Here is a 13,877-nt window from a genome sequence, read left to right as displayed (position 1 = left end):
TGCAGTGCCACAACGATGCCACCCGAAGGTTGCAGGAACAGCAACTCCTATTCCGCTTGGGAACCCTACAGCCCAATGGTATCGATGTGGATTTCACAAGTTTCAAAATCTCCCCTCCCCCTACCACAACCCAAAACCAGTCCAGCTCGTCCCCGCCTCCCTAACCTGTTCTTCCTCCCACCTATCCCCTCCTCCTACCTACTAACCTCATCCCGCCCCCTTGACCTGTCCGTCCTCCCTAACTCCCCACCTACACTCACCTTTTACTGGCTCCATCCCCGCCTCTTTGACCTGTCTATCTCCTCTCCACCTATCTTCTCCTCTATCCATCTTCTATCTGCCTCCCACTCACTCCCTCTTTATTTCAGAACCCCCTTCCCCTCCCCCATTTCTGAAGAAGGGTCTAGGCCCGAAGTGTCAGCCTTTCTGCTCCTATGATGCTGCTTAGCCTGCTGTGTTCATCCAGCCCTGCACCTTGTTGTCTCGGATTCTCCAGCATCTGCAGTTCCTACTATCCCTCCACTGTTATTGTCTCCTGCCGTTCGGCCAATTATGTATCTAATTGGCAAGCTCACCCTGAATCCCATGTGACCTAACTTTATTAATTAGTCTAACACACGGAACCTTGCCAAAGGCTTTACTAAAGTCCATGTAAGCAACGTCTACTGCTCTGCCCTCCAATATTTTTGGTAACTTCCTCAAAAAAAACTCAATCAAGTTTGAGATACAGTATTCCTGGAGACCCAGGTAATGTTCTGGAGACCTGTGTTTGAAACCCCCCTTGGCAGCTGATGGAATTTGAAATCTGGAATTCAAGTCTAAAGATGACCATGAATCCATTGCTGATGGTCAAGAAAATACCATCTGATTCACTAATGTCCTCTTAGGGAAAGAAACTGCTATCCTTACCTGGTCTGGCTTATGTGTGATTTCCAGATCCACAGCAATGTGGTTGACTCTCAGTTGCCCTCTAGGATCAGCAATGAATGCAGGCTTACCCAGTGATGTACGCATCCTGTGAATTGATTTCTCAAAAAAAAACTAATTGCATTAATTCCTCTGTATCCACGAAATCGTGAATCATGACTTCACTTATCCACGCCAAAAAATAAGTAACAAAATTCAACATCTGCGGGCAAAATTTTTAGCCTGTTTTTCACTTGTGAATTTCATCATTCCTTGTGGACATAGAGGAATGACTGTGTATGATGCTTTAATCTTTCCCTTTTGTAGACTTTTGTATCACTACAGATTACTTTGATTTATTTTTGCATCATCAGCAAATTTTGACTGCAATATACTTGAGCACTTCACCAAGTCATCAAATTAGATTGTCATTAGTTGAGGCCTTACAGCTGATACCTGTTGCACTCCCCCAGTTAGTTTGCCAACTGTAAAATGTTTTATTTATTCTGATTCTCTGTTTCCTATTAATAAGGTATCCTCTATCCATGCTACTAGACTGTGTCAAATGCCATTATCCTGTGTATCAAACTTTTTATGTGGAAACTGTATCAAATGCCTTTTTGGAAATCAAAATGCTCTACATCTATTGGTTCCCCTTCATCCATTCTGCTTGTTAATTCTCAAAAAATGCCAATAAATTTGGCAAATCTGATTTTCCTTTCATTAAACAAAGTTAACTTCATTTTATTATGATTTTATGCTGCCAACACTGTAATACAATACATTATTTTTTCAATGACAAATTATTTTCAAATGTAGCTCTTGTTTAAACCAAGGCTTGACGAAACAAACTGAACTGGTTACTCATGGCTAAGTGCCACTTAATAACATTTTTTTGCCTTTTTCATTATTTCATTAGCTTTTTGTAATTAAAGGCAGTTAAAGTTGCAATTGACTCTTGTTGACAGAAAGTACCTGGCTAATTTCCATACTGGTTGATAATACTGACTACACGGGATTGGTTAGCTAGGAGCTAGGGGCCTTGAGGTAGTCTACCTCACTGTTTCCTCGTGGACTAGCTTGAATTAGCTAAAGACTGGCATCAATGATGATACGAATTCAGGGGAAGCTGTGAAGAGTTGTTCACTGTTGTTGCCACTGGTTGCAAATGCTCTAGATTTGTCTATTTCATTTGTGCTAATATTCAGTGACCTCTGGCATTAGAGAACATTTCCAGAGCCACTATATAGCTGTCTGTTGCTTAATTGTCCGTCACCATTCACTGCTGCATCTGGCAAAGCTGCAGGGCTTTGTCCACCTCGCAATCCTGATCCAATGGTTACAAGATCTCTCCTCAATATCTGTTGCGTAGTGATTGACATTCATGGCTATTTGGACCACCTGGCATTAGGAAGGGCAATAACAAAGACAGCCCCCTTGACCCTGCAAAGTCCTCCTTCCTATCATCCGAGGGCTAGTGCCAAAATTGGAAGTTTTCTCTGACTAGTAAGGTCTCAGCCTGACATAGTCATACTCCAGGAATCACAGCTTACAATGTTCCAGACACCACCATCCCTAGGTATACCCTGTCCCACCAGCAGGATAGACCCTGCAGCACAATGGGGAAGGAGTTGCTCTAGAAGTCCTTAATGGCACCAGATCAAACATGTGCAAGAAAACATCTGATTACCACATAGCAACACCACCCCTCAGGAAAAAAAACCCTCCGCTGATGAATCAGTATTTCTCCATGTGAGCAGCATATGGAGGATATTCATGTCCACCACCAAGAGTAGCTTGGAAGCAACATTACCTATTTTTCTGGTTGAATCCTTAAATAGCTGATAGACCAGATCTGTGATAGCTGGTCAGAGAATCAAGAGAGCAAACATTCTTGACCTCATAGTCAGAATGGTGAGTATGGAGATGGAGCTGTCCATGCATACATCAGTATGAGTGATCATTGTACGGTCTTTATGGAGACACAGTCCTGCCTTCACATGGAGAATATATTGGAATGTGTTGTGTGGCAGTATCACCTTGCTAAATGAGACTTTGAACAGATTGAGCACCTCAGACTCCAACGCAATCTACAATCTCATAAGCAGATATATCTCTCACTTTACCATTATGATCAGGTCAGGGGATCAACCCTAGTTCAATGAAGAATGTAGGATGGCATGGCAGGAGTACCAGTAGGCATACTTAAAAGTGAGGTGTCAACCTGGTGAAGATATAAAACAGGATGACTTGTCAGTAAACAGCATAAGCAGCAAAAGACAACCAACTAAGTGATCCCACTACCAACAGCTCAGAGCTAAGCTCTGAAGATCTGCAATACCCAGTCATGAATGGTGAGAACAGTTTTTTTTAAAAAGAAACTTAGGGGATGAGGAAGCTGCACAAATATTTCTATCCTCTACGATGCGAGAGCCCAGCATCTGCCAGGAGATAAGGTCAGAAGTGTCAAGTGGATGATCCATCTTGGCCTCCTTCAGAGGCCTCCGCATCACAGCTCCCAATCCATAAATTCCCGCTCCATGGGCTATCAAGAAATGGTTGGAGGCACTGGATACTGCAAAGAATGGCCTCCTGACAACAATCTGACATTCGTACTAAAGACCTGCTCTAGAACTTACCAAAGCCCTAGCCAAGCTGTTCCAGCGCTGCTATAACACTGGCATCTATCAGACGATGATAAAAGATTGTCCTGATTTTGCGTACAATCTGGCTAACTATAGCTTCTTCAGTCGACTCTCAATCATCAGTAAAGTGATGGAAGGTTTAATTATCGAGCAGCACTTAGCAATAACTTGCTCCCTTGATGCCCAGTTCAGGTTCTGCCAGGGCCACACAGCTTCTGACCTCCTTATAGTTTTAGTTCTTGAATTCAACTCTGTCCATACTTGAGACGAGACGAGACGAGACCGACTGCCCTTGATGGCAAATCCACATTTGACAGAGTATGGCATCGAGGAGCCCGAACAAAATCGGGGATCAGGGGCAACCTCTGCTGGCTTGAATCATACCTGATGCACAACAAGGTGGTTGTGGCTGTTGTCCATGTTTAAAAGCAGCACGACCTGGACACAACCTGGCTGGGCCTGAAAAATGGCAAGCACCATCGCCGGCCACCCGTGTGGTGTGAATGATCATCTCCAATAAGAGAGGATATAACCTTTTTTGTCCCTTTTTTATATTCAATTGCATTTCCATCACTGAATCTTCCCAATATTACTTCCAGGGGTTACCATTGACCAGAAACTCAACAGAGCTAGCCATATAAATACATTGGCTACAAGTGCACGTTAGAATTCTGCAGTGAGGTAACTTACCACTGTATGCTTTCAATGGAGCTGACACCCAAAGCCAATCCATCACCAACAAGGCCCAAGTCAGGTATGTGATAGAATGCTGCCCACTTGCCTGGATGAATGCAGCTCCAACAACATCGAAGCTTGACACCATCCAAGACAAAGAAACCTGCTTAATTGGCACCATATTCACAAACATCTACTCCCTCTACCACACTGACTTTCAGAAGCAGTGTGTACCACCTACAAGATGCACTGCAGAAATCCACCAAGGCTCCTTGCACAGCACCTTCCAAAGCACTTTCCAAATGCACAGTCATGATAGTTACCATTTGAAAGGCCATGGTAGCAGATACATTAAATCACCACTACCTGCAAGTACCCCTCCAGATTAATCACTGTGTTTTGACTTGGAAATATATCCCCATTCTCCATGTCTTTGCGTCAAAATCCTGGAACTTCTTCCTTTTGTGGCATAATTAGACTGCAGTGGTTCAAGAAGTCAGCTTACCATCACCTTTCCAAGGGGAGTTAGGGGATGGGCAATAAATACTGGCCCAGTCAGCCATGCCCAGATCGCAGAATAATTTTTTTTTTTTTTTTTTTTTTTAAAGAAAAAAATTCTATCAGTGTTCTAACATCAGCTCCATTGAAAGCATACAGTCCGGCTGCAAAACAGCCTGGTATGGCAACTGCACTACTCAGGACCATAAGAAACAACAGAAGGTTGTGTGCACAGCACAAACCATCACAGAAGCCAATCTTCCACCCGTGGACTCTATTTACACAGCTTGCTGCTGTGGAAAGGGGGAGGTGATGGCCTAATGGTATTATCACTAGACTGTTAATCCAGAGACCCAGATAACATTCTGGGGATCCAGGTTCAATCCCCACCATGGCAGATGGTGGAATTTGAATTCCATAAATATCTGGAATTAAGAATCTAATGATGACCGTGAATCCATTGTTGATTGTCGGAAAAACGCATCTGGTTCACTAATGTCCTTTAGGGAAGAAAACTGCCATCCTTACCTGGTCTGGTCTACATGCGACTCCAGACCCACAGCAATATGGTTGACTCTAAACTGCCCTCTGGGCAATTAAGGATGGGCAATAAATGCTGCCTAGCCAGCAGTATGTCACATCCCATGAATGAATTTTTTAAAAAAAAGGTCGCCAACATCATCAAAGACCCATCGCACCTTGGTATTGACCTCCTACAACCTCTTCTGTCAGGCAGAAGATTCAGAAGCCTGAACACATACAAGCAGGTTCAGGAACTGCTGCTTTCTGGCTGTTATCAGACTGTTGAATGGACTCTAGCCTCAAATAATGTACCTGTATGCCTCTAAGTCTTTTTGATCCGTACATCCTTTGCTTGCTGTGATCTGTCTGTGCTGCTCATGAACAAAGCTTTTCACTGTATTTCGGTACACGTGACAATAAATAAATCAATCAATCAATGAAAAATTCTGTTATGCCTGCTTCTGCCTTAGTGCTCTTCTGGAGTTATCACTGAACCAAGAATTGGACAGCTTGCTCGATAGTAATTGTTGAAAGTCAAAGCATGAAAGGAGGACATTTGGTGCCTCATTCCCGAGTCACCGCTTTGAAAGATCAAGTCAATTTTAGTGATAAAAGTGTGAGGATATTCTGGACCATGAGGTTACATTGTGATGCTGCACGATTCTGCTGCTGAGGAGCCGCAGTGCCTTATGGATGCCTAGTTCTGAGCTTTTGAGTTTTGATATTAACATAATAATGCCATGCAAAATTGCTTGGGACTATTAATATACGTGCAGTAGTCATTTCTACCACCAAGTTGTCATGGACAGATAATTCTGAAATGAGTAGATTTGTGAAGATGAGGTCAAGTAGAATCGTTTCTCTCTCTAGGTGCCAAAAGCTGTCTGATGGTAATTGTCCTTCTGAAGTTGAGTGGTAATGCTATCAAATTAGCCTTGGTGACGAATCTTTGAAATCTCATCTGGACAATATTGTGTGCAAATTATTCCATATTATTTAGGCACAGAAGCAGGGTATATGTTCTGATAGGATTAGACACGAAAGCTGGAATCCATCTATCAATATGTCCCTCCATTTTTTTTTTCTCCTTTGGGGGAACTTCCCTTTAATTCATGTATGCTGGTTACCTTAAATGGTCCCATTATAAGGAGTCCAACGTTTATATCTCATTTCAGATAAACAGATATTTCTTGAAATCCCTTTTGGATTTAATAGTGACTCTTGTTTATGGCCCCCTAAATCTTAAACTCCTGTGCAAGTAAAAGTACCTACATATCCACCCTATCAAACCCTTAAATAGGATTAAAGATCGTGATCAGGTTTTTTTTTAACCCAACCTGTTCAATCTTTCCTGATAACGATAGCTTGCTATCATGATGGTAAATCTTATTTTGCACGTTTTTATCATTTTTACATTATGGAGGCCAAGAACTGTTAATGATACTCCACTGTAGATTAAGTCAGTGCTTCTATGCAAGTTTAACGTTGCTTCTTAGTTTTTTTTTGGCATGAAATTAACATAAAATCATGCCCTTAAGAACCACTATCAAGCTGCTGCTTGACCAATCTGTTGGGTGGCTCTCCCAAGTTTATTTTATTAAATAAAGATTTAAATGGTACAATTTTTGTTGCCTTTTTAACACCAGTAATGATGATTCGAGTGACTGAGTAGTCTATTTTTATAGGATTAGAGTACATCAGCTGTTACTCCATTTTTAAATAAAGCTTCTGAGTTTATCAAAATGTAGGGGCCTGTTCCTGTGCTGTACTTTTTTTTGTATTAGATGACTGTAAATTGACATTTATGCTAGATTTTAGCTAAGAACCTCTACTTTTAAGATTATCTGCAAGGGAGATGATGTCATGTTGTCTTACTTTATTTCAGGTTAACGTGATAGCAATGTCTATCTGCACCAGGGAGGCCTACCAGTCGATGAAAATGCGAAATGTTGATGATGGACACATTATTAACATCAATAGGTAAGGGAATTGAATTGAAATGAAAGCAAAATGTGCCAGAAGTATTCAGGTCTTGCAGCAGTGGAAGGAGAGAAACTGGATTAACTTTTGAGTCGCTTCTTCAAAGAAAAAATTCTCCTGAAGAGTCATCAGAGAATTGAATTGTTGCTTTGCATGGGATGGAAACCTTCCTCGGTTTCGTTTTGGTTCATTTGGTTGATTTGAACAGTTTCAGTGATAAGCTGCTTAAGGACCAAATTTTCAATATTAAAGCAACAAAATTCTAAAATTTAAGGATATGTGGGTTTTTTTTAAAAAGAAATGTCATTGAATAGGATAGCAGATGGAACAGACTAGGCAAAATATTGGTCCATATGATCCTTGACTGATTGCTGGAAAGGGTACCACGTTCAGCACTTCAATTTTTTTTTTTATTGTGATCTGATAAAGATTTCACAAATGTCCTTTTCAAGTTTACTCACCTAGAGGTGGTGTAATAATGTCACAGATTTAGCAAACCAGAGTTCCAGGTTGATGTTTTAGGGATGCAAGTTCGAATTCCACTATGACAGTTGGTAAAATTTGAGTTCAATAAAATAGAATTAAAAATGGTTATAATGGTGCCTGTGTGTAGCTGTTGTCTGTTGTTATTAAATAAAACTCAATTGATTCACTAACTGCCTTTTAGGGTGGGAAATTTTGCCATCCTTGTGTTATCTGGCCTATATAATATTTTTGACTGTCTTATCTATCCTCTGGAATAGTCGAGCAATCTATTTCCTCAGTTGTATTAAAACTTCAAGCATGTTTTGTTTTTAAAATGGTGCAGAAGCAACACGAGAACCAGGGAGGCTTGAAGTAGCGCAAGGGAGCGCAAATTTTTAGATTTGGGAAACATAAAAAAAAAACTAGAAGTGTAGATTCACTAGACCAGGGTCTGAAAAACTGCCTGAAGTGGGAGTTTTGGAAAAATTGAAAAGTGACATCACAGGGTAAACAAACTCATTAAGTGGGTATGGGAGCCTGGATGGCTGAAGTTACAATCTATGTAAGCAAGACCAGATCTGTATTTCTGCTGTCCAGTCTTTAAAATAAAAATGGGTGTTTAATTTAGGTTAGGTTGTGTTTAAAACTTAAGGAGTAGGTAAGATCTCTGGTGTATATTCTTCAGTCTTTAAACTAGTGGAAATAAACGGAAAGAGAGTAACTTGTAGGTTACTTGGGCAGCAAGGCAGCTTGACGCGGTGGGATGTTACTCCTGTGAGATGTGGGAAGTCAGGAATACTTTCAATATGCAGGGTGACCAAGTGTGCAGAAAGTTTGTTCTGAAGCAGTTTTTGCAAACTTGTGCTTTGGATCTGGAGCAGCAGCTGGATTCACTATGGAGTATCTGGACAGCATGTACGGTGAGGTTGGTGCACTGTTGGCAAAGAGTACACAGGCAGAAAGACTGCTAGAGTAATAAAATACCTGGCAGGTGGTGCAGTAATCCCCTAGAGCCATCACTGTTTAACAGATTTTTAATTTTAGGTATTGCTGGGGGAGATGGAATGCAGTGAGAGCCAAGTCTGTGGCACAGACAGTAGCTACGTTGCTCAAGAGGAGAGGAAGAAAGAGTTCGAGAGCAATAGTGTTATGGAATTCTACCATCAGGAGAACACACCATTTCTGCAACTGCAGCAATAATATCAGTCTGGCATGTTCTCTCCCTGGTGGCAGCATCAAGGATATCACTGGGAGAATAGCCAGAGGTCATGGTCCATATCGGTACTGATTGATGTTGGTAAAAAGAAGGAGGCAAGCAGAATATAGTCTGGAAATAAATCAAAAAGCAGGATCTCAACTATAGTAATTTCAGGATTGCAGATCAGGAATTGAAGAATAGACAGAATGAATGTGTGGCTGGAGGGATGAGTTTGGGTTCTTGTGGCATTGAGAACGGTTGTGGGGAAGAGGAGATCTGTTCAAGCTGGAAAGTTGTACCCCAGCAAAACTGGGTTGTTTGCTAGTGCTGTGGGTGTTTAAACTAGAGAGCCAGTGAATGTGAACCTGAACAGGGAGACAAGTGAGGGAAACGGTTGGAAATGAAAGGTAGAAAAGTAAAAAGCGAAAATGGAAGGCAGAGGAAACCAGTGCCAGCAGCAATTAGGGCTGGCATACAAAAAAGTGTAAAAATGTCAAAAAGACAAATCTAAGGGAACAATAGGGTGGCGCAGTGGTTCATTGGTTAGCAGTGCTGCTTTGCAGTACAAAGGACCCAAGTTCGATTCGACCCTCCAGCGACCGTCTGTGTGGAGTTTGCACATTCTCCCATGTCTGCATGTGTTTCCTCCAGGTATTCCAGTTTCCTCCCACAGTCCAAAGATGTGCCGGTTAAGTGGATCATAGTCATGCTGAATTGCCCATTGTGGCCAGGAATGTATATAACATAGGGTGGATTAGCCTTGAGAAATGCAAGGTTACAGGGATAGGGTAGGGGGTTGGGGTCTGGGTGGGATACTCTTTGGAGGGTTGGTGTGACCTTGATTGGCTGAATGGCCTGCTACCACACTGCGGGGATTCTGCAATATATCTGAATGCATGGAGTATTCACAATAAGATAGACAAATTTAAGAGTTGTTAATTGTAAACTGGTACAGTACAATTGCGATGATGTAGATGTGGCTGTGGAGTAACTGAGGCTGGGAACTGAACTAGGTATTTAATTTTTAGGAAGGACAGCCAAACTGGAAAAGGTGGTGGAATAGCTTTGTTAGTGAAATATGAAATCCATGCAATAGCCAGAAACGATACTGGCGCAGGAAGTCTAAATGTGGAATCTGTGCGGAACCAAGGAACAAGGATTGGAAAATTTTAATGGGAGTTGTCTGGAGTCCTTACAGCAAAGGTGGTGAAGTAGTCATGTAACAAGGATGCTGCAGTAGTCATGGGTGACTTTTAATCTACAACATTAGCAATATTACTGTAATGGATGAATCTTTGGAATGTAAGCAAGATGGCATTGCAGACCAGTACAATGAGGAGCCAAGAAACCAATCAAGCACAGTGTTTGGGATAGAAGAATTGAAGGAAATTAGTTTTGAGTTTTAAAACTATGCTGGAGAAATTAATGGACTGAAAGGTAATAAATTACCAGGGTCTGATAATCTACAGCTCGGGCTACTAAAGGAGGTGTGCGTGGCAATAATGGCTGTTAGTTTTCATGTTTCAAAATTCTGTAGCAGTCCTGGCAGCTTGGAGGGTAGGAAATGTAACCCTACCATTTAAAGGAGGAGGGAGGTAGAAAAGTGGGAATTACAGACCAATCAGTCTAACATCAGTAGTAGAAAAATAGGAGTCTATTGTGAAGCTTGTGATAATGGGATTTAGAAAATATCAGTGACATTATACAAAGTCAACATGGATTCATGAAATGGAAATTGTATTCGAGAAACCTACTAAAGGTTTTTGAGAATGTAAACCGTAGAATAGATGAGAGAGAACTAGTCGATGTGATATATTTGGATTTTCAGAGCACCTTTGATAAGGTTCTACAATAGGGAATTATATGCAAAATCAAAGGTCATGTGATTGATAGTAACATACTGACATGGATTGAGAATTGTTTAGCAGACAGCAAATGGTGGGAATAAATGGGTCATTTTCAGAGAGGAAGAAAAGCGAGGTATTGTAGAGGTCAATGCTTGTGGGCCCCACCTATTAATATGATCACGATTTGGATAACAATCAACTGTAACACTTTCACGTTTGTTGGCGATGGAAAGCTAGGTGTGAGAGAGTTGTAAGGATGTAAAGAAGCTTCAGGGCAAATTAAACATTGAGGAAATGAGCAAATACATGGCAGGTGCAGTAAAATGTGGATAAATAAAAAGTTGTTACCCTACCGTTCTGTTTTTCACACTGAAGTATTATTTAAAAATGGAGATACATTACGCAATCTAAGTGTACAGTGGGACCTGGATGTCTTTTCGCGTCATTGAAAGCAAGCATGTAGGTGCAGCCAGCGGGTAAGAGGGCAAATGGTTTGTTGGCCTTTTTTGAAAGACAGTTTATGTACAGGAGCAAGGAAGTAATACTGCAAATGTGCAAGGCCATGCCTGCAGTTTTGGTCTCCTGATGTAAGAAAAGATGTACCACAGAGGAAGCGCGGCAAAGGTTCACCAGACTGGTGGGATTCTGGGATGGCAGATTTGTCCTGTGAAGAGAGATTCAGCCAACTAGTCTATATCTACTGGAGTTTAGAAGAATGAGAGGGATATCCTTGAAATATATTAAAATTCTGTTAGAGTGGGCAGACTGGATGCAGGGATGGTGTTTTCTCTGGCTAGGGGTGCAGAACCAGAGATGTGGTCTCTGAATAAGTGGAAGACTGTTTTGGATTGAGATGAGGTGAACTTTCTTCACTCTGTAATGAGCCTGTAGAATTCTCCTCCACAGAAGGCTGTCAAGACAAGGTTATTAAATATATTCAGGAAGAAAATACATTTGTAGAAGGTAAACGTGTTGTGGGCTATTGGAGAGCATGTGAGTATGGTGTTAAGATGGAGTATCAGCCATGATTATATTGAGTAGCCTATCCCTGCTAATTTTCTGTTTTTAAAGCATGGTGCTGTCGAACATTGTCATATTTAGCATGTATGTTTTCTTTCAAGTTTTCTTTTAAAATGTGTATGCAGTATGAATCAACAAAGTTGTCCTGCCACACTCTGGCCTGGATGCTTTTTACTTAATTGGCGATGTTTTTGTTGTTGAGTGGCTTATGTATAAGTTAAAAAGAAACAAGATTACAAAGTGCTGCATATTTATAATAGTGTGAACTCTGTGAGCCTCGACATTGCACTGAGGATAATTTTAATTTGTGAATTGTATTTAATCACCTTAAACAACTCTGATTTAAATGTTGCTCTGTTATATAATCGTTTTGAATCAGTTATTTCTCTCTCTTCTGGCACTAACTTAACTTTCCAGGAGTTTTGAAGTGATGTAACTCATGACATCTTTAAAATGACTGGGTTAAATGTTATTAAAGGATCAGTCTTTATCTTCATCAAATTGCTTCTGAATAAGCTTTAATTTAGCAGTGACACATTTATCAGAATAAAAGGAGCTGAAATCTTTTGAAAAAAAATCTGACCCTTCCCCTTCATTTCTTTTCACTTTTGCCTTAAAAATCAGAATAAGACGTGTTGTGTACCTGTGGATAAAACATGGATATTGCGGGGAAGCGAATTTTAAGTTAACCTGTACTGCAGAATCTAGGCAAATAAATAATTAAAATACAACCAGTATGATCCCACCAAAATCCATTGTTTCCAGTCTTCTCTGGACAACTAAGCTAACTGTCTAAACCAGAAAGGGTCCTCCTTTAAATAAGCAGGCGAAGGTCCAAGGACATCATTGACCCTGCCCCAACTCCACCAATTACAGTTTAGTTCTGAAAGTGGGGAAGTTGCTCCAGCTTTCTTAATCCAGCTGAACTCAGTCAGAGGAGGATGGAAATGTGAAGAGCTCTCATCAGGCTGCAGCCTCATCCTACTCTAGAATCGTCCCAGATACCTACCCTCTGCATGATTCTGGTTTTAAGTCGCTCCATTAATATGGTGGTGAGGTGTCAGCATCCTAAGGATTGAAATTCTTTCTTGTAAGTCTCTGTCTCTCTATCCTTGTTTAAAACAGTGCTTAAGACCTATCTATCCATTTCCAAACAAAAAAAAATGAAAGAACTGTGGATGCTGGAAATCCAGAAACAAACAAAAACAGAATTTGCTGGAAAAGCTCGGTAGGTCTGGCAGCATCTATGGAGAGAAATCAGAGTTAATGTTTCGGGTCTGGTGGCTGTGTCTCAGAACTGAGCTTTTCCAGCAATTTCTATTCTTATTTTCTCTCTTACCAAGTCTGCTATCATCATTTTTCTTGATGTCGAGTTCAGTTTGAAAACACATTTCTAAAGCACCTTGAAATGTGCCACAAAACTAGACATTCTTGTTGCTGCTTTCATTAGAGTACTCCCGGTTAAAGGAGCAAAACAAAATTACAATCTGGTGTGCCTCTCAACTACATGCAAAGTGTATCCGTAACCTGGATTTGAGAATGATAATCAAGACTAGATGTTGACGCATGAAAAAATATTGACTGAGTTTTTTGGTTTATTATGCTGCAAGACAGGAAACAAATAATTTTGCCGCAATGCAGCCTTGCATGTGCTTTGACCTTCAAAGATGAGTGTATATGTACTGAAAGTACCCAAATGGTTACTCAGTGATTTACTGCAGAAAGTATTTCCAGACCTGTGGGTACAAACTATAAAATGAAGTGGTTGTGCCTAATGGGAAAGGTCAGCTGCTGTTAAAGTCTCAAGGTGGAGTTTTCTTTTCTTTTTAAAGTCTCATACATTGTACAATGTATCAATCAGCACAAAGCCAAGCTCACCACTGTTGTGAATTCTTATTTGAAATAATCCATTTTGTGACAGATCATTCAAAGAGGTTTTGTTACTTCTTAACAGTTAAGAGCATCTTCTTGAAATCTTTTTTCTTGTTTATTGTGAGCCAACTCTTTCCTTCCAGCTGCAACAAAATAATTTTATTTTTTGTGCTGTTCATTATCAGACTATGTCAATATAATAAGGGCAGCATGGTGGGTCAGTGGTTAGCACTGCTGTCTCTCAGTGCC

The 13,877-nt window shown here is 40.8% G+C and overlaps 1 protein-coding gene across 1 annotated transcript in view; it reads left to right on the top strand.

Annotated features, from left to right (window-relative positions):
* dhrs11a (dehydrogenase/reductase 11a) overlaps positions 1 to 13,877 on the top strand; it is an 82,137-nt gene that overhangs the window by 44,922 nt on the left and 23,338 nt on the right. Inside the window, exon 3 of the mRNA XM_048612660.1 lies at positions 7,132 to 7,226. Within this exon, the coding sequence (XP_048468617.1) occupies positions 7,132 to 7,226 (95 nt within the window). The remainder of the gene's footprint in view (positions 1 to 7,131; positions 7,227 to 13,877) is intronic.

This window comes from Rhincodon typus, chromosome 26 (genome assembly GCF_021869965.1).
Source record: "Rhincodon typus isolate 14 chromosome 26, sRhiTyp1.1, whole genome shotgun sequence".
In the NCBI taxonomy this organism is placed as follows: Eukaryota; Metazoa; Chordata; class Chondrichthyes; order Orectolobiformes; family Rhincodontidae; genus Rhincodon; species Rhincodon typus.
The sequence above is the reverse complement of the archived record's forward strand: the minus strand, read 5'-3'. Positions and strand labels throughout refer to the sequence as shown.